General features: G+C 39.1%; 1 protein-coding gene across 2 annotated transcripts in view; it reads left to right on the top strand.

Moving 5' to 3' along the window:
- Positions 1-7,459: 7,459 nt before the first annotated feature.
- VSIG4 (V-set and immunoglobulin domain containing 4) overlaps positions 7,460-27,866 on the top strand; it is a 31,773-nt gene continuing 11,366 nt past the window's right edge. The window contains exons 1-3 of one of the 2 annotated variants that reach the window (XM_033118438.1): positions 7,460-7,609; positions 13,379-13,735; positions 14,500-14,781. In XM_033118438.1, coding sequence (XP_032974329.1) covers positions 7,555-7,609; positions 13,379-13,735; positions 14,500-14,781 — 694 coding nt within the window. In that variant the 5' untranslated portion in view covers positions 7,460-7,554. The remainder of the gene's footprint in view (positions 7,610-13,378; positions 13,736-14,499; positions 14,782-27,866) is intronic. The other variant, XM_033118448.1, reaches the window with a different exon arrangement.

The raw sequence follows: 27,866 nt of genomic DNA, 5'->3' as shown, positions 1-27,866 counted from the left end.
AAGTTGTCTGAGTTCTGCTTCTGACCCTGACCTCCACTGTGCAGCCTTGAACAAAAGCCAGTTTTCCCCCTTGCACAACTGAAGCAAAGTGTGACGGGTGGTAATCTCAAAAGGTTCTCTAGGCTTTTATTTTCTGTGATTCTAAGTATGGGTCTGGAATTCATGGCAAAAGGGGGAGTTCGGTGTCCTGTAGAAACTCCGCTTCTCCACCCTTGGCTCTCTGCTTTTTTCTCTACTCTCCTCTCCTTAGTAGTATGACAAGCTCCTATGGCTTCATCATCACTTCTCTCTAACTGATTGTCAAAGATCTTCCTCTTGCCATGACCTCTTTTCTAAGCTCCAGTCCTACCGTATTCTCTTAGGAGGATATTCCAGTGCAGAAACCCCATCATTACTATTCCCACGTGGCTGGTCCAAATTATCTTCTGCTGAAAACAGCCTCTCCCCTTCAACATTTCTTGAGTTCTATTTGTGGCCTTATTGTTGCCCAGGCTGTCCAGATCTACCACATGGGCAGTGTCTATGCTCTTCATTTAGCCCAGTCTCTAGCATTTACTTCTTCTACTCTGATTTAATTGCCATCATCTTATATTTATCCATTTGTTGCAAAAGCATCCAGACTGGTCTCCGTGCTTCTACCCTTGGCTCTCTAGCATCTACCATAGAGAAGCCAGGGTATTCTTTCAAATAAGATCATACCATCCCCATGTTCAGATTCCTTATCTCAGAGTAAAAGCTAAAATCCTTTAAATGACCTACAAGATCCTACATGATATATTACCCTTCAACCATCCCCTTTTCCATCATATCCTCTACCAATTCCCCACTTCACTCACTCTGCCAGGCATGTTCTTTCCTCAGGACTTTTCCACTTGTAGTTCTCTGTTCCTGGAATTATCTTTCGCCAGATATCTGCCAAGCCTGCTCCCTCAATTCATTCAAGTCTCTGTTCAAATTATCCCCTCCTTAAAGAGTACATGCCACCTTATTACTCTTCATATTAGTTGTATATAATTGCCATAACAAATTATCACAAATTTAGTGGCTTAAAACAACACAAATTTACTATCTCACAGTGCTAGAGGTCAGGAGTCTGCCACAGATCTTATTGAGCTAAAATCAAGATATCAATAGGCTACATTCCTTTCTGGAGGCTCTGGGGGATAATCCATTTTCTGCCCTCCTCAGCTTGTAGAGGCCACCCAAATTCCATGGCTCATGGCTCCTTTCTTCCATCTTCAAAGCCAGCAAAATTGTACCTCTCTGTGCTTTTTATCATAGTTACATTTTTTTCTAACTCTGACCCTTCTGCCTCTCTCTTCCACTTATAAGAAGCTTTGTGATTACATTGACACCACCTATCTAATACAAACTAATCTCTATGTTAAGTCTAATTGATTAGCAACCTTAATTCCTTCTAAAAATATAATTCTCCTTTGCCATGTAAACTAACACATTCACAAATTCTGGGAAATAGCATGTGGACATTTCGAGGGGTCCAGTATTCTGCCTACTATACTCTCTGTCCCATAGCACTGCTTCATTTTAACTTCATGGTTCTCATCACCACCTGACATGTTATATACAATATATCTAGCAGATAAAATCAGAGATGTTCTGGTTACTGTTGAAACCAGTAGTATGTGGTTTCATGTTTAAAATCCAGATCACTGAAGAAAAACAACAACAACAAAAAGAAACCTTGGCTTATGGCATTTGCCAATTTCAAGCTACCAACATGATGTTACTAAATATGAATTTGGAAAGAAATGTGCACAATCAGCTTTTGAGATTCAAGATGGTTCCAGCACCCCAATGGTTGAAATAGTCACCTACTCTTTCCTTTCCCCATTGCCCCCTAAATTCCATCTGCAAATAAAGTTCCCTCCCAATTTCCCCCTAAAGGATCCTTAAGGATCCCCAGAACATAGACTAAAAATCTGTGGGTGAATATGACATCTTTAGGGTACAGATGGGAACACTGAGGTCCAGAAAAGGGGATGAACCCAGGTTTCCTAATACCCATTTCAGTGTTTTTTCCATTGAATTATACTGCCAATAGCCTAATTAGTCTCCCATTCCCCTGCCTCCAATTTCCCCACCCTATCCCACTGGTATGCTGTCAACAAATTTGGCTCTAAAATACTTTCAGCAGTAGCATGTCCCAGCTCCACTTTAAAACCATCTATGGTTCCCATGGAAGCCTATAAGTTCAAGTTTAGGAATCTTAGCATGGTCTTCAAGACTCTCCACAATTTTCACAAGCTTTTTATCTCCCTACCTTTTTATATATATACCAAGTTAAAGTCTAATTGATTTTCTCCCTCTTCACCAGGATTCTTTTCGCCCTTGCTGCCTCTGGGCTTTGGCGTTTCCTCTCCTCTCTTTTTCTCCTCCTCCTCCTCCTCCTCCTCCTCCTGCTCCTCCTCCTCCTCCTCCTCCTCCTCCTCTTTCTCCTTCTCCTTGTCCTTGTCCTTCTTCTTCTTCTGCTCTCTCTCTCTCTCTCTCTCTCTCTCTCTCTCTCTCTCTCTCTCTCTCCCCCCCCCCCTTGCCTCTTATCCTCCCTCCCTCCCTCCTTCCTCCCTGGAATTCCCTTCCCATCCTCTTTGTCTATCCAGTGCTAAGTCTCATGTCACAGCCCACACTCTGGGAAGCTTTCTTAGACCACTGCAGTCCATGGGGTTTATCACCACCTCTGTGTTCCCATTGTATAAATAAGCTTCTGCCATTCCCCTGTCCCTTAGTATGTGAGGCTTGCTATTGTTATTTTGCTTTTAAACACATCTGCCTTTGGTTACTGTTTGTATGTATGTATCTGTGTGTTTAAATGAGTATTTACATGCTTATATGCATATATTGTCTGCTTATTTTCTACTTGGGTGTACGGATCTGTGTTTCAATGTTTGTTTTTGTGTGTCTATGTGCATGTGCATGTCTGTGTATATCTGTGTGTCTGTGTGACTGTTTTATGTGTGTTGTGTGCTGTATATCTCTGCATGCATTTTTTGCATCAATGTGATAATATTTATGCCTATGGCCACTTTATACACATATGTATATCTACATTTATGTTTATATGTGTCCATATGTATCTGTGCATGTATGTTTATATGTGGTGTTTGTGGGTTTGTGTGTATGTGTGTTCTCAAATAAGACCTGTGTGGATTTCCTCTTTGCACCATTGCTGTCTTCCAACTCAGTCAAACACAAGGTGCACAGGCATACAGGAAGGTCTTCACTAAAGTTTGCACACTACTGAATTGCTCCAATATGCCCTTTCAACCTTTTTCTAGAAAGTTGGGTTATGGAAATGGAAGTAGACACAGAGTCACAGCGACCTCTGGATACTGGACCTCATAAGATATGAGTTGTTTTCTCTGCTATTCACCCACAATATGTGAGCTCTTACCACATGTATACCATCATCCCAGGGAGCACCGGGTTTGAAGATAAAGAAAATGTGAATTCCCCAGATTAAAGCAACTATTCATCTCCATCTCCTCTCCTCTTTCACCACCTCATTTTTCTTGGCTCAGCTCATATATAGCCCTAGGGAATGGAAAAGAAAGGCACAGGCTCTGGAAACAGACCAACTTGAATTGAAAATCTCCCTTCTGATGCTTACTAACTATGTGACTGTAAGTATGTCCCTTGGTGTCTTTAGACCTCAGTTTTCCTCAACCAAAAAAAGTGGGGGGAAAGGGGAGTTAATCATATCTTCCAAGTAAGGTGAGGCCTAGGGATAATATATCCAGCAGTAGTTTTTATAAAGGCAATTTACATATCACTTCCCCTGGGAAGTCTTTTCACACTACTCACTAGATGTTGTCTGAACCACAGGTTTAAAGCTCAAAAATCCTCCTTGTATCAATGTGTATGTGTGTGTGTTCCCATTGGTATATCCATATGCATCTTGACTCTATATATACTAAAATATCACTAAGCCAGGAATCATGTCTAACATTTCTCCTCTTTGCTTTACATCATCCAGAGAAGGTCTAGAAAAGCTTTATAAGTGGTCATTAAAGATAGGAAGGAAGCAGAACAGTGTGTTGCTTAACAGTATCATTTTTGGAGACACACAGATATGGGATTGGATCTTGTCTAGGCAATTTGTATACAGATAAGTGATTTCACTATTCTGGGCCTCAGCCTCATTTGTAAAGTGGTGATTTATTCAATTCATCCATTAAAAAAAATATTGTCTATTATATGCCAGGCATTGTTTTAAGCATAGGGCATATAGCAGTGAACATAAAATGCAAAATGTCCTGCTTTCATGGGGCTTACATTCGAGAGTGGGAGAAAACAACAAACAAGTAAACCGGTAAATGTACACTATGCCAAGTATGGTGAATTCTACAAATAAAAAGAAAATCAGTGAAAAGGAGTTAAAAGTGACAGAAGAGACACAAGAGTAAGTACAATAATACCCAACTGAGGGTTTATAAGTTTCAAGTGAAATAATTTACACAAAGTGCTTAGTACAGTGCCTAGAAGAGATTAAAAAAATGGTAACTATCATTACTATAGTTTTTATTGTATATATAGTGTAGTTTCACTTCAATAAAATATCTGAAAAGATATAAATGTTGACCCTAACAGTTCTCATGTTAAAACTGGAAAAGCTGAGATTCAGAGAGACTTAACTTGCCCAAAGTCTCAGAATGAAGTGAATGCAGAGCCAGGTCCGTCTCTGGGCTTCCTGACTTTCCTTTCAGTGCTATTCTTGTTCAGCAGGGTTACTGAGCCCATTGCAGGACTGGAAGTCTTCACCAGAGAAATACTGTACACATTCCCCAGGGCATTTATTTATCTTCAGAGAGGTTCTTTCTATCAAGAGCCAAGAGGCAGTTCAAAAAATACAGTCACCAGAGCAGAGAGAAATCGACACCAGTGTAATGGGTCATGGTCTTCCAGATCTTCATCATGTATAGGGGAAGGTATGTGTTTGGGGATGTGTGGGTGTGTGTATGTGTAAATATATGATGATAGTGGTGGCAGGGTGTTGGTTGGAAAATACAAAAAGAGAGTTCTCGAAAGTTCAGGGTTCCATGAATGATGACCCAATGTAAAAGAATGACTAGAAGTGCCAGTGAGGTGGACTAAATGAAGTAACCAAAAAGCAAGGGACGATCAGACAAGGGGGATTGAATCTGTGAGGCAGAAGGGTTTGACAGAATTCCATGTGACAATAGCAAGGCCGAAAATGCTAGAGTCTCCTCTTAGCCTTTGCACAGCCTCAGATCCTCTGTATGTAACCACATCTTGGCAAGCATATGGAGGAGAAAACGTCTCTTTTTGGAATCTCACTCCCCCTATCTGTGAAGCTCACCCCTCCCTCAAACAAGGTCTCTCTTATCCCTCTAATCAAAAAGAAAGTTAATATCACAAATCTATGAAAAACTCACTCAACTCAACTCCAAAAAAACAAACGATCCAATTAAAAAATGGGCAGAGGACTTAAAGAGACATTTTTCTAAAAAGGACATACAGATGGCAAACAGACATATGAAGAAATGCTCAACCTCACTAACCATCAGAGAAATGCAAATAAAAACCACAATGAGATACCACCTCACCCCAGTCAAAATGGCTATCATCAATAAATCAACAAACAACAAGTGCTGGTGCGGATGTGGAGAAAAGGGAACGCTTGTGCACTGTTGGTGGGATTGCAGATTGGTGCAGCCACTATGGAAAACAGTATGGAGGTATCTCAAAAATCTGAAAATGGAACTACCCTATGATCCAGTAATCCCACTCCTAGGTATCTATCCGGAGAAATCCAAAACTCCAATTCAAAAATCTTTATGCACTCCTATGTTTATTGCAGCACTATACACAATAGCCAAGATATGGAAACAACCAAAATGCCCATCGGTAGATGACTGGATTAAGAAACTGTGGTACATTTATACAATGGAGTATTACGCAGCCATAAAGAAGAAAGAAATTTTACCATTTGCAACAACATGGATGGACCTAGAGAACATTATGTTAAGTGAAATAAGTCAGACAGAGAAAGATAAGTACCATATGATCTCACTTATTTGCGGAATCTAAAGAAAAGATTAAGTGAATGAACTAACCAGAAACAGTGTTGGAGACAAAGAGGAAAAACTGAGGATTGCTAGATGGGCGGGGGTGGGGGGTGGGGGTGGGGGGGCGGGTGAAGGGATTGAAGGGCAGTCGGTGACCACAGGATGGCCACGGGGTATGAAAATTAATCTGGGGAACGTAATTTAGTGGTTACCAGAGGGTCAGGGGGGTGGGGGGTCGGAGATGAGGGTAAGGGGGATCAAATATATGGTGATGGAAGGAGAACTGACTCTGGGTGGTGAACACACAATGTAATTTATAGATGATGTGATACAGAATTGCACACCTGAAATCTATGTAATTTTACTAACAATTGTCACCCCAATAAATTTAAATAAAAAAAAGAGGAGTCAAGATACAAAAAAAAAAAAGAATAAATGTCAATAGAATTAAAAAAAAAAAGAAAGTTAAGATTAGATGTTACTTACACATCAGTGTGAATTTGTTGGATGTGTTTCTCCTTTTGGAAGTGTTTATATTTTCAAAGTTTAGTAGACAGTGGGCAGTGCCAAACCTAGAGGTAGACTGCTGGTAGACTTACAGTCACTCTGGTGCCTGTGAAGAAAAGCAATTAAACTTCCTAGGAGGCTTAATGTCACTCTCTTGCAGGTCAGGGGTTTGTACCAATTGAAAGTCGTTGAAAAGTTCAACCTAACAGAGCATACCACTATCAGGTCCATAGGCAAGTACACTGGATGCTAGACTTAACTTTCCCTTAAAAATAAATAAAGATCCCTTATAAGCACTAATGAGAACCCTTCCTACCAAAGTGGTAGACCTATAGGAGAAAGTGATTCAAAGAGCTTTTTCAATATGAGATTTGGGGGTATATTCCCCCATAACAGCCTTATCCATGGGCTTGTCAATTATTTAACCACTGATGTGTAGAAAGCTCTTTCGTACATTTAATCTCTTGTACTCTGCAGCCCATAGGCACTCACCTCCAACACTGTTCACTTGCATAAACTGAGCAGGCAGGGATTAACATTATGACTGCTGAATATTGCATAGGCCAGCAAAGTTGATCTCTTCTCGCTGGGCCCAATAGAGGGAAAAATACCCCCAAACTGGAGGGAGCAGACTCATCCCAAAGGTTGCCCTCCACAACCTCTAAGTCTCGTGGAGTAAACCCAACATAAACACCACCTGGGAGGTCAAAGACCATAAAGCTCCACTGGCTCCAGCTAAAGTCAAGTCAATGTCCTAGCAGGAGGAGGAATTGCTTCACTCACCCTCAAACCTCCAACCCCAGGCAGGGGAGGGAGAAGGATGCTCATGTGACTTGTACTGAAATAGGGAAGGAAGGGAAATGTGAGATGGGACTGGGAGTCCAAGTGAGAGATATAGGGAAGGAAGGGGAGTGAGCAGGCACAGACACTGGCAGCGATCAGGAGTTCAAGCCTCTTTGACAGCAAGAGGCTGGAAGAAAGGACAGAAGTGGTTCTGGCTGTGATGGGGTTCTTACTGGGCCTGCTGCTCCTGGGCCACCTAGCAGTGGTCGCCTATGGTAAGGGAGCAAATTACGGCCTGGATGCCACTACTGACACAGGCAAACGGCTGGGGGGCTGGGTTGACTACCTACTGAGGAAAGCTTATTTCTGCTGAGCAGGTGAGTTTCTCAGCCAACGTCATAGACTCATCTTTGGGCAGAAGAGAGAGAGGTAGTTGAAGGCTGCTGAAGAATGCAGGAGGTAAGTTTGGGTAGAAATTGGAAAGGATCATCTTTTGGAAAATATCCACATGATTTTATAGCACTCTTCTTATTTCAGGGACATTAAGAAAGTGCCCAATGCCATCCAAATCCCTCCTCCATCTTCTGATTTTCACCTGAAATTCTATTACACTTTAACCCCTCTGCTTCCAGGCTTTGATCCCTGTTAAGACACATATCTCCCAAAGAAGTAATGCTGTTAAAGAGTTAGATGGGACCTTAAAAGTAACCTAGATCCACTCTTCACTGTTATGAGCAATGGCTCAGAATACCTGTTCACATACTTCTAGTGACTGATAATTTACCACTGCCCCAGACCATCAAGTCTATGGAGACATTTCCAACTGTTAAAAATTCTTCCTTGTGTTGAACTCAATCTACTTCTCTGTGGCTTCTATCCAAAGGTCCCAGTTCTGTTTCTTGAAGACACACATATCATATCTGTTCCCTCTATGATGCGACAGCCCTTTACTGTTCTGAGAACAGACATTATTATCCCTTGACTCATCTCTTGTCCAAGCTAAACAACCCCAGCTCCTTCAACTGGTCTTCACAGGACTTGGTTTCTTACCATCTTCTAGGGTAACTCACTTCCCTGTGGACATGTCCCAGTTTGTCTGGGATAATTGTAGGAGCTTAATGCTGGACACATATACCAAAAGAGGTCTGACTATCCCATAATAACATTATTTCCTTGGGTCTTCCTCCAACTTTATCTATACTCCTGAACATTGAGATAGCATTTTAAGAAACTAAACTTGAGTAATAGCTAAGTGATACACAAGATAGGTCAAAGGGGTTCTTGCTGCACCCCTGCTTTTTCCATATCCTTAAAGGGAGAGGCTGGATGGTGTTAGCTTGGTGTCCCTTTTATGGCCAGAAAGAATCCAGCTTTCCATAGATGATTCAGTATAGGTTATCCTATCCTGGGGCTCTGATCCATCAAATTCTAGAACCTCAAGCTCGAAGAGATACTAAATTAAGTCACCTAAGAGGGAAAATAATTTGGTCCAGGCCACAGAGCATTAGTGGCAGAGTTAATACTCTTTTAAAAATAGTGTTATTTCTACAACTACAATATTTTCATTTTCTAACACATTTTAGAATGTATCTCCCTATCTTCTCCAAATTTGTTGGTTTGAGCTGGGACTCATAGAGGCAGAGTTGGGGCTCACAGAAACATTTTGTAAATGTTAAATTTAAATCATGTGTGGGCATCCATGTGTGTGCTCACATGTGTATCATTCCCTCTCCGGCCTAGGAGATCCTCTAGACCTGGAAGCAAGGCTTCCATTTGTGTTGAGGGTCTTACATTATAGACCTGAGGCTCAGGACATACTGAATGCCAACAATGCCTCACCTCTCCCTAGATCTCAATGTCCCTAACCCATCTATACAGAGAAGAGATCAGTTTGGCTGGCCTCAAAGGACCCTGCCAGGTGGACAGCTCTGTAGAACTGTGGCTTCACTTCTAAAAAGCCTACAGGGGCCAAAACCAGCTGCTAAGTCTAAGACACATGTTGAAATAATCATAATAAAAATAAGTCCTAATATTTGAATTTTATAAACATTTTATAAGCATCTATTATCTAGGTTAATCCTCTGTCTAGGAGGAAACTCAAGAGAGGGAGAGAGGTCAGACACAGGGGTATGAAGTCATGGGAAGATCTCACCCTCTGTGTAATGGTGGGAAGAACAGTATTCTAAAAGGGACCCAGATTGGGTTCTATAAAGGGGCCCACACCCAGAAAACTAGGTCTTCCCTTTCCTTAGGACCATCACACAGGCCCCAGACATTTACTTTCCTAAGTCAAGGTCCCAGGACCAGAGAGAGTGGCGTCCAGTACTGTTTCTCTTTCTCAAATTCAACCCTTTTAAAATGAAGCCCCTTGAGTCAATGCCTAGCTCTGGTCTTTCTCCTGAGCGGGGACAATATTTGAAGGAAATTCAATCCTTCCATGAGGGAGGAGAGCAAGGCTCTGAAGTTCTAGGAAAGGCTTTTTAGAAAGCAGCCGGCAGATGGGTGAATTTTTTTTTTAAGCATTCAGGGGGATATTATCCAGCTCTAGGATAACATCCCTTTAAACCATGTCAAGTAGACCCAGGTAAGGGTTTCCCGACTTCAGTTGTGGCTGGTGGTTTAATAAGTTAAGAACGTAAGAAGGCAGTGTAGCATCTGAAAGTCTTTATTCTTGGCCTCCAGGCCTAGCTCTGCTCCTGTTATCTCTATGACTTTGGATAAGCATCTTTCTCTCTCTAGGCCTCAGCTTGCCCATATGTACCATGATAGAATGCCACGAAGTGGTTTCAAAAAAGCACTCTCAGCTATGCCATTCTAGAAGTCTCCAAATTCTATCCTGTTGGGTACCTCAAGCCTTGCTATACCAAGTAACTAACAATTTTGTGGTTATCATGGATCCATTATGGGCAGAGCATCCCCCCAGGAGGTAGGGTTTTCCTGAAATGTATTTTTCCCTACCCATCTTCCAGGAAAGTAAAAAGTATTGCTTAATTTCACCAACATTTCACATTGGCTGTCATGCCAGCCCTGTTGTTGGAGGTACAGGCTACTATCTTCTCTGGCTCCCCTAAAACCCAGGGATGGCCTATTACCTGCCTGTAACTTGGTAGGTTCCATCAGGCTGAGAAGAATAACTCCTTACCTATTCATGGGCTAACTGCTCCTTCAGGACACTATTAAAGCTGACAATGATCAAATATAATGAATATGCCCATCCTGGGGAAGACATGTTGAGGACTTCTATAGGATAAGAAGAATCAAGACAAATATGAGAAGTTTCTTCTGAGGCATGGGACAGGACTGGCATTTATCCAACACCTACTGAATGCCAGCCACTATGCTAAATGCTTTCACACCTATGAGCTCGTTTTATCTTCACAATAACCCTCCATGTTAGGTTTATTATTACCTCCGTTTTATTGATAATAACCTAAAGCTCAGACAGGTTTAGCAATTTACCTAAAGTCACACAGAGAGATATATGGTAGGGCAGACCTTGGACTTAGGTCAGTTTTAGTATTCTTACTACATCATGAAGTCCTTCACTACCCTCCTGATCTCTCTAGGTGCTCCTACTCAATGTTTCTTTAGGTTATCTAAGAACCACAGAAATAGTTAGAAGGTATAAGTCAATGCTATTGAGGTTGCCTTCACTTTGGAGATCATAGTACATGAGGAATAGTACAATATCCCCTTTCTTGTGATGCCCTGTGCCTGTGATACACTCTCTCTTTATGGTGCTAATGAGGAAAGGGGAGGAAGAGGAGAAAAGAGCAAGAAAAAGAAGGAGGAGGAAGAGGATAAATGAAAGAATGGGTGGAAGAAGAGAGGGGAAGAAAAAAAGTAAAAAGGGAAAAAACATGCCATTCTTGTAAGTCTGCTTACTAACTCTGTCCCATGCCCCTATTCTGGGATGGAAAAGCCACATCTGACCTACTTCTAAAAGTAACTTTCAAGATTGAGAAATTGAGACTGGCTGTCCATGTTCTTGACAGACCAGAGTAGGTAGGCAATGTGAGAATCCCCAGCAAGTTCCCAGAGAGGGTAATGTGAGCCAGGCCTTGCAGCTCCCCCAAGGTCAGAGGGAAGACATATGTAGGCATAGACAAAGGCGTTTTCAGCTGTTCCATATGTCCTCACAGCAGAATGCTTCTTTGTTGCTCAGGAGGGGAATGTGAGAATGCTTTTCAGACAAGGGGAGGGAGATTTGGGAAGGGTAGAGGAAGATTAGTGGGGAAGAGCACATCAAACTGAAAGGTCTTTATGGGGCTTAAGGCTGGTGGTATGTTTGTGCTTGCAAGTGACTGAAAATATGTATGGGCAAGTATGTCCGTGATGATGGTAAGCTGTATCTGTATGCATATGGAGGCATGAACTATGAATAGCACAGTGAAACCCACCACCCGGCGAAAGTTCACCACCAACTAGAACATGTAATCATTTAACTTTTGTTTCCATTACAGTCTATTAGCACTGAACCATCTAGGATTGTTAGGGACCTTAAAGAGTATTTTGTCCAAGACCTAAACAAAGCTCAGAACTTCCCCTAGACAGCTAGGTCCATCAACAGACAGCTCTGATTAATTATAAAGTTCATTTTTAGAGTAAACCAAAACCTGCCCCTATTGTGCTCCCATTCATCAGTGTGAGTTCTGTTCCTTGACTAATCTTACAAGTCCCAGAGTGTGTGGTGGATCTAGCAACATGGACTCATATTTGTGTATTATTTTCTACACAAGGCTTTTATGTTGGCCAAAATATTCTAATGATGTCCTGAGAGTCCCTGTTGAGGGCACAGGCCAGAGGCTTGACATTAGCCTCCCCACTGACAGAAGCCCTGGTAGTTGGCAATACATTCTGGGAGCTAAAAAGCATGTACCCACCCATCTTCCATCTGCTTTACTGAAGCTTGGGAATCCTGGGCTACATAAAAGGCTGTTATTCAGTAATAGCTCACACTGTGAAACTAACTCTCCTACAAGAGACATAAAGACATTTTCTAAATACAATCCCTCACTCCTGGCCCTAGTTAAATAAAACACAAAATCCTCAAAATATAAGTTTATGGATGGGAATTTCTGATGGGAGGTGATGGCTCTTTCAACACCCCCAACTTTTACCTCCTGGGTTTTCCTCCCCAGCACACCAAGAAGCAATCTCCCTTTTGTTCCACCACAATTCCCACCACAGCCAGATCTAGGATTTTACTCAGACCCTTTTCCTCTCCAGAACTTTTCCTCTCCATTTCCCCTCAGGATAGGATTTTCAAATGTACCTTTGCTGAGAACTAAGACAAACCAAAAGGGAAATCAACAAAGATAGGAGAAAAATCAGGCAGAAAATTCAGGCCTACAAAGTGCAAGTTTCAAACTTAACAATAGCTAATGATTTTGGTAAACAGGAATGCATCTCACAGAAGTTTCAACCCTCAGAATTGCCCTTTGCCTGCCTCCTTCCTCCCTTCCAGTGAACAGGTTAAGGTTAGGTACCCAATTACTGAGCCCTTCCAAGGGAGCAATAAGGGATAAGCAGGGTAGATGACACTTTCTTTCTTACCTCACAGTCCCCACATTTCTTCAGGTACACAGTTATATACAATAAAATAGCCCAGACCCAATTGCTCAGCATTTGCTCTCACACTTCTTTTGGAAAATGAAAGTTTTTTTCACGGACTTACAGAATGTCAGAGTTTGCAGAAAACTTAGAGATTATTTGATCCAAACTCTCTACATTATAAATGAAGAAAATGGGTCCTTTGTGGCAGGAAGTGATTTACCCAGGGTTACCTCACAGAAAGAAAGTGACCAAAAAAGTACTTGAAACTCACAAGAACTAAACAATGTTAAGGGCTTTCCTTCTGAGGACTGGTTCTAGTTGATGAGAAAGCTGGCAGAGAACAAAAGGGCACAGGGAATATGAAAGTGTGATAGAAGGAAAATTGAAGGGTGTTTCTCAGAAGCCTCTTGAGGCCTGCCACTGCCACCCTAGCTCCCAGGTGGTTGTGCCATTCATGTCTGCATTCTTCCTCTGTTCCCCATCTTTAGGCCATCCCATCCTGGAAGCACCGGAGAGTGTGACAGGGATTTGGAAAGGGGATATTAATATTCCCTGCACCTACGGTCCTCTGAAAGGCTACACCGAAGTCTTGGTAAAGTGGCTGGCACAACATGGCTCAGATCCAGTCACCATCTTCTTACGTGACTCCTCTGGAGACCATATCCAGCAAGCAAAGTACCGGGGTCGCCTGCGCGTGAACCACGAGATCCTAGGAGATGTGTCCTTCCAACTGAATACCCTGGAGATGGATGACCGGAACCACTACACTTGTGAAGTCACTTGGCAGACCCCCAATGGCAACCAAGTAGTGAGAGATAAGATCATTGATCTCCGTGTCCAGAAAGGTGAATCACTGTGGTGGTAGGAAAACACTGATAGGATAGGCAAAGACCCAATAGAAGACTATAATCCTAGAAAACCCTGAGGAACCCATAGACATTTGCTCATCTGTACATGGTCTCCCTTCAGTTATATGTGTTAATCAGAGGAAAAATGAACAGACAGATGATCCTCAGGGTCATCACTCTCATGGAATAATTTTAAAAGTGTTGGGAAGTGTTCCTGGCCTTCAAATCTCTACCCCTTCAAGTGTCCTAGAAAGTTCAGCATCCATAACCTTGTTTCCCTCCTTGGGATCTAGGTCTCAAAACTCATAAAAATGAGTATAGCTTATCAGGATATTGGAGAGTGGATTGGTCTCTCCTGATAGAGAAACCCTGGGGAAAAGAATACTTGACTTAGCCAAGATAAGTCTTGTTGGCTTGACAATTTTACAAATATCTGGCCTTTGTAATCCAAAAACTGCAGATAATCCAAAAACTCTACTTGAGCTAAAAAAAAAAAAAACTATACAGTTTTTTAAAAGTCAGTTGATTTTTAATTCCAGATAATCCAAAACCCTAGATAATATAAAACAGTACATAATCTTCCAAAGGAAGCTATTTTTATTTATATTGTCCTGTTCCCTTCTTCTCTCCCAAGTCAGAGGCCCCTTCAGTTCCCTTTGCAGATATATACATCACCCCTATACCCAGAAGGGATAACTTGGCCTTGTGTTCGCATATCCTTGTAACTTCCCAAAGTTTCCTCTCTTGTCTTCCCTTTGCAGTCTCTGTTTCCAAGCCCACAGTGACGACTGGCAGTGGCTATGGCTTCACAGTGCCCCAGGGAATGAGGATTAGCCTTCAATGCCAGGCTCGGGGTTCTCCCCCAATCAGTTATGTTTGGTACAAGGAACAGACTAACAACCAAGAACCAACCAAAATAGCAACCTTGAGTACTTTACTCTTCAAGCCTGCACTAGTGGCTGACTCAGGCTACTATTTCTGTACTGCCAAGGGCCGGGTAGGCTCTGAACAGCGCAGCAACACTGTGAAATTTGTGGTGAAAGGTGAGCAACCCTCTCTCCTGGTGAGCACCTCAATAGACCAACGTGTTCTAGAGATACCTCAGTAGAGTGTCCTTATTCCAAAAAAAGACCTTGATATGTTGGCGGGGGGGTCGTGGGTTGTACAATCACAAAAATTCAGGACTGGAGACAATAGGGCTGGAGACAATAGCTGTCATGTTATAGGTTAAGTAGATAAAGATAGTAAATGGAAAAGTGACATTTACTAGGTACCTTGTATTTGCCAGATACAATGCTCAAGAAGTCAAAAACCAAACAAAACAAAACAAAATAACCACTATCTCATTGAATTCCACCACTATTTCGTGAGATAGCTATTATTACATTCATTTTAATGAAGAGGAAACCAAGAGTCAGAAAGGTAAATCTACTTACCAAGAGGCTCAGAGCTAATAAATTCAAGTCAGATTTGCACTCAGATTTCATGTTCTTTCCACTATGTCTGATTGTCTCTCATGGTTGAATCTATACTAGCTCCTGGACACCCTTTGGAATTTTTTTTGTTCATTTTGTTTGCTTGTTTGGGTTTGGAAAGTTTTTTTTTTTAATTTCTTTTTTTTTTTTTAATTTTATTTATTTATTTTTTTGTAATTTATTGGGGTGACAAATGTCAGTAAAGTTACATAGGTTTCAGGTGTTTCTTTTTTATTTTTATTAAATTTACTGGGGTGACATTGGTTAGTAACATTATATAGGTTTCAAGTGTACATTTCTATAATACATCATCTATATATTGCACTGTATGTTCACCACCAAGAGTCGGCTCTCCTTTCATCACCATATATTTGACCCCCGTTACCCTATTCTTCCGCCCTCCCCCCTTACCCGCTGGTAACCACTAAACTGTTGCCTGTGCCTATGATTTTTTGTTTGTTCATTTGCCTTGTTCGTTTGTTGCTTTCAGTGAGGTTTTGTTTTCTTTGTTGTTGTTTTTTTTTGTCATTTTGTTGTGTATGTTTGGTTTTTCATTATGAAATAAAGCCCAGATCTCTACATAGTTTCTTTAAATTTTCCTCCCTTCTTCCTAAAGTCAAATGTAAGTTCTAGTTGAGGTGTCAGTGAAGACTGACTGGTTCATCAAGGTCTGACTAATTCTTACAGCATTATCTTGGGAGCAACACAAATTATGTGCATAAAGACTGCAGGCAAAGGTTTAAGTAAACAGTCCAGCAGTGATATGTCTAAATGAGTCTCATCACCTTGCAGGAGATCTCCTTGGAAGGGAAGACATGTATTCCAACAAGGCTGCCATTGCTCAAATCATTATGGGAACTAACTACTTATAGGGAATTATCCTCAGAACCACCTGAAAATTACTATCCTCTAAGGATAGCTCTAAATTAGGAAAAAGAGTTCTCACCAATTGTCTTAGGAGACTGATGCTAGTTTGATGTTTTTTTTGTTATTTTGTTCTTTAGATTCCACTTATATATGAAATTATAGGGTATTTGTGTGTTTCTGTCTGACTTATTTCACTTAGCATAATACCCTCCAGGTCCATCCATGTTGTCACAAATGGTAAGAGTTCAGTCTTTTTACGACCAAGTAATATTCCATTGTATATGGGTATGTACCACTTCTTCTCTACCTAATTGTCTATTGATGGGCACTTAGATTGTTTCCATATCTTGGCTATTGTAAATAATGCTGCAATGAACATAGGGGTGCATATATCTTTTCGAATTAGTGTTTTGAATTTCATTGAATAAATACCCAGAAGTGGAATTGCTGGGTCATATGGTAATTCTATTTTTAATTTTTTGAGGAACCTCCACACTGCTTTCCACTGTGACTACAACAACCATGTTTCCCTGAAAATAGGACCTAGCCAGACAATCAGCTCTAATGTGCTTTTGGAGCAAAAATTAATATAAGACCTGGTCTTATACTATACTATACTAGATAAGACCCGGTCTTAGAGTAAAACAAGACCAGGCCTTATATTAATTTTTGCTCCAAAAGACACATTAGAGCTGATTGTCTGGCTAGGTCTTATTTTTGGGAAACAGGGAATTTGCAATCCCAACAATGCATGAGGATTCCCTTTTCTCCACATCCTCGCCAACACTTGTCAATGTATTGATGATGGCCATTCTGACTGACGTGAGGTGATATCTCATTGTGGTTTTAAATTGAATTTCTCTGATGATTAGTGACATTAAGCATCTTTTCATATGTCTATTGGCTATCTGTATGTCCTCTTTGGAGAAATGTCTTCTGCTCATTTTTAATTGGATTGTTGTTTTGTGTTGAGTTGTATGAGTTCTTTATAAGTTTTGGTTATTAACCCCTTATCAGATGTGTCCTTGGTGAATATGTTCTCCCAATTGGTGGGTTGTCTTTTCATTTTATTGATGGTTTCCATTGCTGTGCAAAAAAATTTTAGTTTAATGTAGTTCCATTTGTTTATTTTTTCTTTTCTTTTTTTTTAATTAAAGTTTATTGGGGTGAAAATTGTTAGTTTTTCTTTTGTTTCCCTTGCCCAAGAAGATATGGAACAAAATATTATTAAGAGTAATGTCAGAGAATTTACTGCCTATGTTTTCTTCTAGGAGTTTTATGGTTTGGGGTCCTGCATTTAAATCTTTAATCCATTTTGAGTTTATTCTTGTATATGGTGTAAAAAGGTGGTGTAGTATCATTTTTTGCATTTTTCAGTCCAGTTTTCCCAACACCACTTATTGAATAGACTGTCTTTACCCCATTGTACATTCTTGCCTCCTTTGTCATAGATTAATTGACAGTATAAGTGTGGCTTTATTTCTGGACCCTGCATTTTTTTCCATTGATCAATGTGTCTGCCCTTATGCCAGTACCATGCTGGTTTGATTCCTATAGCCTTGTAGTATAGTTTGATATCAGGTAGCATGATATCGCCAGATTTGTTCTTCATTCTCAAGATTTTGGTGGCTATTGTGGGTCTTTTGTGGTTCCATATAAATTTTAGGATTGTTTGTTCTAGTTCTGTGAAAAATGCCATTGGTATTTTGATAAGGATTGCATTGAATCTATAGATTGCTTTGTGTATTATGGACATTTTAATTATTTAATTTTTCTTATCTATGAGCACAGTATATGCTACCATTTATTTGTATCTTCTTCAATATCTTATAATTTTCCAAGTACAGGTTTTTACCTCCTTGGTTAAATTTATTTCTAGGTGTTTTTTTTTCTATGCAGTTGTAAGTGGGTGTGTTTTCTAAATTTCTCTTTCTGATAGTTTGTTATTGGTGTATAAGAATACAACCAATTTATGAATATTAATTTTGTATCAGGCTACTTTACTGAATTAATTTATTAGTTTTAATATTTTTGGTGTAATATTTAGGGTTCTCTATATACAGTATCATGTCATTTGCAAATAATGACAGTTTTACTTCTATCTGTCCAATTTGGTGGCCTTTTATTTCTTTTTCTTGTCTGACTGCTGTAACGAGGACTTCCCATACTATGTTGAATAAAAGTGGTAAAAGCGGACATGCTTGTCTTGTTCTTGAGGTTAAGGAAAATGCTTTTAGCTATTCCCCATTGAGTATGATGTTAGGTGTAGGTTTGTCATATATGGCCTTTGTGATGTTGTGGTGTGTTCCCTCTACTCACACTTTGCTGAGAGTTTTTATCATAAATGGATGCTGATTTTTGTCATTTTTCTTGCATCTACTGAGTTTATGATTTTCATCTTTCATTTTGTTTATTTGGTGTGTCACGATAATTGATTCGTGGATATTGAACCAACCTTGCATCCCAGGAATAAACCCCACTTGATCATGTTGTATGAACTTTTTAATGTATCGCTGAAATAAATTTGCTAATAAGTATATTTTGTTGAGAATTGTAACATCTATATTCATCAGGGATGTTGGCCTGTAAGTTGTTGTTTTTTTTTTTTTTTTTGTCTCTGTCTCGTTTTGGAATCAACGTAATGGTGACCTTGAAAACTGAGCTTGGGAGCCCTCCTTCCTCTTGAATTTTTTGGAATAGTTTGAGAAGGATAGGTATTCATTCTTTGAATGTTTGGTAAAAATTCACCTGTGAAGCCATCTGGTCTAGGATTTTTGTTTGTTGCGATTTTTTTGATTACTCTTTCAAATTCATTAGTAGTAATTGGTCTATTCAGATTTTCTGTTTCTTCTTGATTCAGTCTGGAAAGATTGTGTGTTTCTAGGAATTTATCCATTTCTTCCAGATTGTCCAATTTGTTGGCATATAAATGTTCATAGTATTTTCTTACAATGCTTTGTATTTCTTTGGTATCAGTTGTCATTTCTCTTTCATATCTGATTTTATTTGTTTGGGTTCTCTCCCTTTTTCCTTGATAAGTCTGGTTAAATGTTTGTCAATTTTGTTTATCTTTTCAAAGGACCAGCTTTTTGTTTAATTGATCTTTTGTATTTTATTTTTTAGACTCTATTTTGTTTATTTCTGCTCTGATCTGTATTATTTGTGTCCTACTCCCTACAGGCTTTGTTTTTGCTCTTTTTCTAGTTCCTTTAGGTATAATGTTAGATTGTTTATTTGAGATTTTTCTTGTTTTTTGATGTTGACCTTCATTGGAATGAATTTCCCTCTTAGAATTGCTTTCTCTTTGCCCCATAGATTTTGAGTCATTGTGTTTTCATTTTAATATGTCTCAAGATATCTTTTGAGCTCTTCCCTGACCTCAGTGTTAACCCATTCATTGTTTAGTAGCATGTAATTTAGCTTCCATGTGTTTCTGGATTTTTTCAGTTTCTTTTCTTGTAATTGATTTCTGATTTCATACCACTGTGGTCAGAGAAGAATGCTTCACATGGTTTCATTGTCTTAAATTTATTGCTACAATCTTAGCAATTCTCAAATTAAAAAAAAAATATTCTGACTTGTTTTGTGGCCTAACATGTGGTCTGCACTGGAAAAACGTTCCATGTGCGCTTGAAAAGGATGCATATTTGGCTGCTTTGGAGGTAAAATGTTCTAAAAATATCAATTAATCCATGTTGTCAAATGTGCCATTTAAGACCTCTGTTTCCTTGTTGACTTCCTGTCTGGAAGATCTATCCATTTTTCTCCATGGGGTGTTAAAGTTGCCTACTAAGACTGTATTGCTCAGGCAAGAGAAAGAAATAAAAGGCATGAAGAAGTTATGGGAATACCTGGGAATGAAGAAGTTAAATTGTCACTCTTTGCAGATGACCTGATGCTATATACAGAAAATCCTAAAGACTCCACCAAAAAGCTATTAGAAACATTCAACAAATATAATAAAGTTGCTAGCTACAAAATCAACATACAAAAGTCCATTGCATTTCTATATACTAACAATGAAATCTCAGAAAAAGAAATAAGAAAAACAATTAGTTTTGCAATTGCAGCAAAAAGAATAAAATACCTAAGAATAAACTTAACCAAGGATGTGAAAGACCTATACGCTGAAAACTACAAGATATTTTTAGAAGAAATTGAAGAAGACACAAAGAAAAGGAAAGACATTCCATGCTCATGGATTGGAAGAATCAACATAGTTAAAATGGCCATAATACCAAAAGCAATATACAGATTTAATGCGATCCCTATCAAAATCTCAATGGCATTTTTTAAAGAAATAGAACAAAAAATGATCAAATTTGTTTGGAACCACAAAAGACCCTGAATAGCCAAAGCAATCTTAAGAAAAAAGAACAATGCTGGAGGTATCACACTCCCTGACTTTAGCTCGTACTACAGGGCTACAATAATCAAAAAAGCATGGTATTGGTAGAAAAACAGACACATAGACCAAAGGAATAGAACTGAGAACTTCAGAAATAAAACCACATAAACATGGACAGATGATTTTTGGCAAAGAAGCAAAAAACAATGGAGAAAAGACAGCCTCTTCAATAAATGGTGCTGGGAGAATTGGAAAGCCACGTGCAAAAGAATGAACCTGGACTGCTATCTGTCACCATGTACCAAAATGAATTCAAAATGGATCAGAGACTTAAACATAAGGTCTGAAACAATAAACTGCATAGAAGAAAATATAGCTACTAAATTTATGGACCTTGGGTTCAAAGAGCATTTCATGAATTTGACTCCAAAGGCAAGGGAAGTAAAAGCTAAAATAAATGAATGGGACTATATCAAACTTAAAAGCTTCTGCACAAGAAAAGAAACCATCGACAAAATAACGAGGCAACCAACTGAATGGGAGAAGATTTTTGAAAACAGTGCCTCTGATAAGGGGCTAATATCCAAAATATACAAGGAACTCATGCAACATAACAATGAAAAAAACAAACAACCCAATTGAAAAGTGAGCAAAGACCTGAAGAGACATATTGCAGAGGAGATACAAATGGCAAATAGATACATGAAAAAATGCTCAACATCACGAATCATCAGAGAAATGCAAATAAAAACCTCAATGAGATATCACCTCACCCCAGTTAGAATGGCTATCATCAACAAGACAAATAATAACAAGTGTTGGAGACGCTGTGGAAAAAAAGGAACCCTCATACACTGTTGGTGGTAATGCAGACTGGTGCAGCCGCTATGGAAGGCAGTGTGGAGGTTCCTCAAAAAATTAGGAATAGAATTACCATATGACCTAGCAATCCCTCACCTGGGTACCTACCCAAATAATCTGAAAACATCTACACATAAAGACACGTGTGCTCCAATGTTCATTGCAGTTTTGTTTACGGTGGCCAAGACATGGAAACAACCAAAATGTCCTTCGATAGATGAATGGATAAAGAAGTTGTGGTATATATACACAATGGAATACTATTCGGCAGTACGAAAAGATGATATAGGAACCTTTGTGACAACATGGATGGATCTTGAGAGTATAATGCTAAGAGAAATAAGTCAAACAGAAAAAGCAGAGAACCATATGATTTCACTGATCCTTTGTATTTCTGTGGCATCCGTGATAACTTCCCCTTTTTCATTTCTGATTCTGTTAATTAGTGTCTTCTCTCTTTTTTTTTTTAATGTATTGGGGTGACAACAGTTAGTAAAATTACATAGATTTCAGGTGTACAATTCTGCATTACATCATCTATAAATTCCATTGTGTGTTCACCACCAGGAGTCAGTTCTCCTTCCATCACCATATATTTGAACCCCCTTACCCTCATCTCCCACCCCCCACCCCCCTTACCCTCTGGTAACCACTAAACTATTGTCTGTGTCTATGAGTTCTCCTTTCTCTTTTGTTTGTCTTCTTCTTTTGTTGTTTTTGGTTTACATACCACATATCAGTGAAATCATATGGTTCTCTGCTTTTTCTGTCTGACTTGCTTCACTTAGCATTATACTCTCCAGATACATCCATGTTGTCACAAATGTTCCTATATCATCTTTTCTTACCGCCAAATAGTATTCCATTGTGTATATATACCACAACTTCTTTTTTTTAATTATTTTTTTAATTTAGTGGGGTGACAATTGTTAGTAAAATTACATAGATTTCAGGTGTGCAATTCTGTACCACATCATCTATAAATTACATTGTGTGTTCACCACCCAGAGTCAGTTCTCCTTCCATCACCATATATTTGATTCCCCTTACCCTCATCTCCCACCCCCCAACCCCCTTACCGTCTGGTAACCACTAAATTACGTTCCCGAGATTAATTTTCAAACCCAGTGGCCATCTTGTGGTTACTGATTGTTTTCGAATCCCCTCACCTTCCCCCTTACCCCCACCCCCCCTGCCCATCTAGCAACCCTCAGTTTTTCCACTTTGTCTCCAAAACTGTTTCTGATTAGTTCATTCACTTATTCTTTTCTTTAGATTCCGCATATAAGTGAGATCATATGGTACTTCTCTTTCTCTGTCTGACTTATTTCACTTAACATAATGTTCTTTAGGTCCATCCATGTTGTTGCAAATGGTAAGATTTCTTTCTTCTTTATGGCTGCATAATACTCCATTGTATAAATGTACCACAGTTTCTTAATCCAGTCATCTACCGATGGGCATTTCGGTTGTTTCCATGTCTCAACTATTGTGTATAGTGCTGCAATAAACATAGGAGGGCATAAAGATATTTGAACTGGAGTTTTGGATTTCTCTGGATAGATACCTAGGAGTGGAATTACTGGATATAGGGTAGTTCCTTTTTCAGATTTTTGAGATACCTCCATACTGTTTTCCATAGTAGCTGCACCAATCTGCAATCCCACCAACAGTGCACAAGCGTTCCCTTTTCTCCACATCCATGCCAGCACTTGTTGTTTGTTGATTTATTCATGATAGCCATTCTGACTGGGGTGAGGTGGCATGTCATTGTGGTGTTTATTTGCATTTCTCTGATGGTTAGTGAGGTTGAGCATTTCTTCATATGTCTGTTTGCCATCTGTATGTCCTTTTTAGAAAAGTGTCTCTTCAAGTCCTCTGCCCATTTTTTAATTAGGTCGTTTGTTTTTTTGGAGTTGAGTTGAGTGAGTTTTTTATAGATTTGTGATATTAATCCCTTATCAGATATATCATTGGCAAATATCTTTTCCCATTCAGTAGGATCCCTTTTTGTTTCATTGATGGTTTCCTTTGCTGTGAAAAAACTTTTTAGTTTGATATAATCCCACATGTTTATTTTTTCTCTTACTTCCCTCGCGCAAGGGGATATATCAGTAAAAATCTTACTCCGGGTAATGTCTCTGAAGTTTCTTCCTATATTTTCTTCTAGGTATTTTATGGTTTCAGATCTTACATTTAAGTCTTTGAGCCATTTTAAATTTATTTTTGTATATGGTGTAAGGAGGTGGTCCAGCTTCATTTTTTTGCATGTGTCTGTCCAGGTTTCCCAGCACCATTTATTCAATAGACTGTCTTTACCCCATCGTACATTCTTGCTTCCATTGTCATAGATTAAATGGCCATATAGGCATGGATTTATTTCTGGACTCTCTATTCTGTTCCATTGATCTATGTGTCTGTTTTTATGCCAGTACCATGCTGTTTTGATTACTGTAGCCTTGTAGTATAATTTTTTTTTTTGGCTTCCATATGGTTTTTTTTTTAATTTATTTTTAATTTATTGAGGTGACAATTGTTAGTAAAATTACATAGATTTCAGGTGTGCAATTCTGTATCACATCATCCATAAATCACAGTGTGTGTTCACCACCCAGAGTCAGCTCCCCTGCCATCACCATACATTTGATCCCCCTCACCCTCATCCCCCACCCCCCAACCCCTTTACCTTCTGGTAACCACCAAATTACGTTCCCCAGATTAATTTTCAAGCCCGTGGCCATCCTATGGTCACCGATTGCCCTCCAATCCCCTCACCCTCCCCCCCACCCCCCACCCCTCCCGCTCATCTAGCAACCCTCAGTTTTTCCTCATTGTCTCCAAAACTGTTTCTGATTAGTTCATTCACTTATTCTTTTCTTTAGAATCCGCAAATAAGTGAGATCATATGGTACTTATCTTTCTCTGTCTGACTTATTTCACTTAACATAATGATCTTGTAGTATAATTTGAAGTCAGGTATTGTTATACCTCCCACTTTGTTCTTATTTCTCAAGATTGCCTTGGCTATTCGGGGTCTTTTATGGTCCCATATAAATTTTAGGATTATATGTTCTATTTCTGTGAAAAACGTCGTTGGTAGTTTGATAGGAATTGCGTTGAATATGTATATTGCCTTAGGCAGTATGGACATTTTAACTATATTAATTCTTCCTATCCATGAACATGATATGTGTTTCCATCTATTTATATCTTCCTTCATTCCTTTCTTCAGTGTCTTATAATTTTCTGAGTACAGATCTTTTACTTCTTTGGTTAAATTTATTCCCAGGTATTTTATAGTCTTTGGAGCAACTGTAAATGGGATTGTTTTTTTTTAATTTCTCCTTCTGATGTTTTATTATTGGTATATACAAATGCAACTGATTTCTGAATATTAATTTTGTATCCTGCTACTTTCTAAATTCATCTATCAGCTCTAATAGCTTCTTGGTGGAGTCTTTAGGGTTCTCTATAAATAGTATCATATCATCTGCATATAATGATAATTTTACTTCCTCCTTACCAATTTGGATGCCTTTTATTTCTTTTTCTTGTCTGATTGCTGTGGCTAGAACTTCCAGCACTATGTTGAATAGAAGCGGAGATAGTGGGCAACCTTGCCTTGTTCCTGATCTTAGGGGGAACGGTTTTAGCTTTTCCCCATTGAGTATGATGCTAGCTGTGGGTTTGTCATATATGGCCTTTATTATGTTGAGATATGATCCCTCTATTCCCACTTTCTTAAGGGTTTTTATCATAAATGGCTGTTGGATTTTATCAAATGCTTTTTCTGCATCTATTGATATGATCATGTGATTTTTATTTTTCATTTTGTTAATGTGGTGTATCACATTAATTGATTTGCGGATGTTGAACCACCCTTGCATACCAGGGATGAATCCCACTTGATCATGGTGTATGATCTTTTTAATGTTTTGCTGAATTCTGTTCGCTAATATTTTGTTGAGGATTTTTGCATCTATGTTCATTAGAGATATCGGCCTGTAGTTTTCGTTTTTTGTGGTGTCTTTGTCTGATTTTGGGATCAGGGTGATAGTGGCTTCGTAAAAAGTGTTTGGGAGCCTTCCCTCCTTCTGGATTTTTTTGGAAGAGCTTGAGGAGAATAGGTGATAATTCTTTTTGGAACGTTTTGTAAAATTCACCTGTAAAGCCATCTGGTCCATGGCTTTTGTTTGTTGGGAGATTGTTGATTACTGATTCAATTTCCGTGGTGGTAATCAGTCTATTCAGGTTTTCTGTTTCTTCTTGAGTTAGCCTTGGAAGGTTGTACTCCTCTAGAAAATTGTCCATTTCTTCCAGATTGTCAAATTTGTTGGCATATAGTTGCTCATAGTAACTTCTTAAAACTTTTTGTATTTCTGCGGTGTCCGTTGTCACTTCTCCTCTTTCATTTCTGATTTTATTAATTTGGGTCCTCTCTATCTTTTTTTAAATGAGTCTGGCTAAAGGTTTGTCGATTTTGTTTATCTTCTCTAAGAACCAACTCTTGGATTCATTGATCTTTTGTATTGTTTTTCTGGTTTGTATTTCATATATTTCTGCTCTGATGTTTATTATCTCCTTCCTTGTGCTCCCTTTGGGCTTATTTTGCTGTTCTTTTTCCAGATCCCTTAAGTGTGAAGATAAACTGTTGATTAGTGATTTTTCTTGTTTCTTTAGGTAGGCCTGCAAAGCTATGAATTTCCCTCTTAGGACTGCTTTCGCGGCATCCCATAGATTTTGGGTCGTCGTGTTTTCATTTTCGTTTGTCTCGAGATATCTTTTGATTTCTTCCTTGATCTCCTGCTTGACCCATTCATTATTTAGTAATAAGTTATTCAGCCTCCATGAATTGGTGTGTCTTCCAGTTTTTTTACTGTAGTCCATTTCTAATTTCATAGCATTGTGATCAGAGAAGACAATTGGTATGATTTCAATTTTCTTAAATTTATCAAGACTTTTTTTGTGGCCTAACATATGGTCTATCTTGGAAAATGTTCCATGTGCGCTTGAGAAGAACGTGTATTCTGCAGCATTGGGATGAAATGTTCTGAAAATATCGATTAAATCCAAGTGGTCCAATGTATCATTTAAGGCTGTTGTTTCCATATTGATTTTCTGTCTGGAAGACCTGTCCCTTGTTGTCAGAGGTGTGTTGAAGTCCCCTACTATGTTAGTGTTAGTGTTGATCTCTGTCTTTATGTCAGTCAGTACCTGTTTTATATATTTAGGTGCTCCTATGTTGGGTGCATAGATGTTTACTAGGGTTATGTCCTCTTGTCAGATCGATCCCTTTATTATTATATAGTGCCCATCTTTATCTTTTAATATGTTCTTCATTTTAAAGTCTATTTTGTCAGATATAAGTATTGCAACTCCAGCTTTTTTCTCGTTTCCATTTGCATGAAATATCTTACTCCAACCCTTCACTTTCAGCCTGTGTGTGTCTTTTGTTCTGAGGTGAGTCTCTTGTATACAGCATATACAAGGGTCTTGCTTTCTTAACCAGTCAGCCACTCTATGTCTCTTGATTGGAGCATTTAATCCGTTTACATTTAAAGTGATTATTGATAGGTACATAGTTTTTGCCATTTTTAAATTTTTAGTTAGGTTGTTTTGATCTTTCTTCTATTTACAGACGTCCTTTTAGTATTTCTTGCAATGCTGGCTTGGTGGTAATAAATTCCTTTAGCTTATTGTTTTCTGGAAAGCTCTTTATCTCTCCATCAACTTTGAATGATAGCCTTGCTGGATAAAGCAATCTAGGTTGTAGGCCTTTGTTTTCCATCACTTTGAGTATCTCCTGCCACTCCCTTCTGGCCTTCAATATTTCTCTAGAAAAATCATTTGATAGTCTTATGGGGGTTTCCTTGTATGTAACCCTCTGTCTTTCTCTTGCTGCTTTTAGGATTCTCCCTTTGTCTTTAAGCTTTGCCATTTTAAGTATAATGTGTCTTGGTGTGGACCTGTTTGGGTTCATCCTGGTTGGAACTCTCTGCACTTCCTGGGCTTGTATGTTGGTTTCCTTCATCAGGTTGGGGAAGTTTTCGGACATTATTACTTCAAATATGTTCTCAATCCCTTGCTTCCTCTCTTCACCTTCTGGTATTCCTATGATGCGCATGTTGTTGCGCTTGATGTTATGCCAGAGGTCTCATAAGCCATCCTCATTGTTTTTTATTCCTTTTTCTTTCTGTTGTTCCGTTTGGTTGATCTCTGCTACCTTGTCTTCTAAGTTGCTGATTCGATCCTCTGCTTCATCTAACCTGCTGGTAATTCCTTCAAGTGAGTTCTTAATTTCGGTAATTGTGTTCTTTAGTTCTAACTGGTTGTTCGTTATGATTTCTACATCCTTCTTTATGTCTTCTCTAAGCTCCTTCAACATTCTTATCACCAGTGTTCTGAACTCTGTCTCTGAAAGGTTGGTTACGTCTGCTTCATTTGGTTCCAGTTGTGGATGTTTCTTCTGTTCTTTTATTTGCGACGTGTATCTTTGTTTCCCCATTCTGGCTGACTCTCTGTGTTTGTTTTGATGTATTAGGTAGATCCCCTAGAGTTCTTAGTTCTTGCTAGGTTA

Source organism: Rhinolophus ferrumequinum, chromosome X (genome assembly GCF_004115265.2).
Source record: "Rhinolophus ferrumequinum isolate MPI-CBG mRhiFer1 chromosome X, mRhiFer1_v1.p, whole genome shotgun sequence".
Taxonomy (NCBI): Eukaryota; Metazoa; Chordata; class Mammalia; order Chiroptera; family Rhinolophidae; genus Rhinolophus; species Rhinolophus ferrumequinum.
Note: the sequence above shows the minus strand (reverse complement) of the source record. Positions and strands in the feature narration are given on the sequence as shown.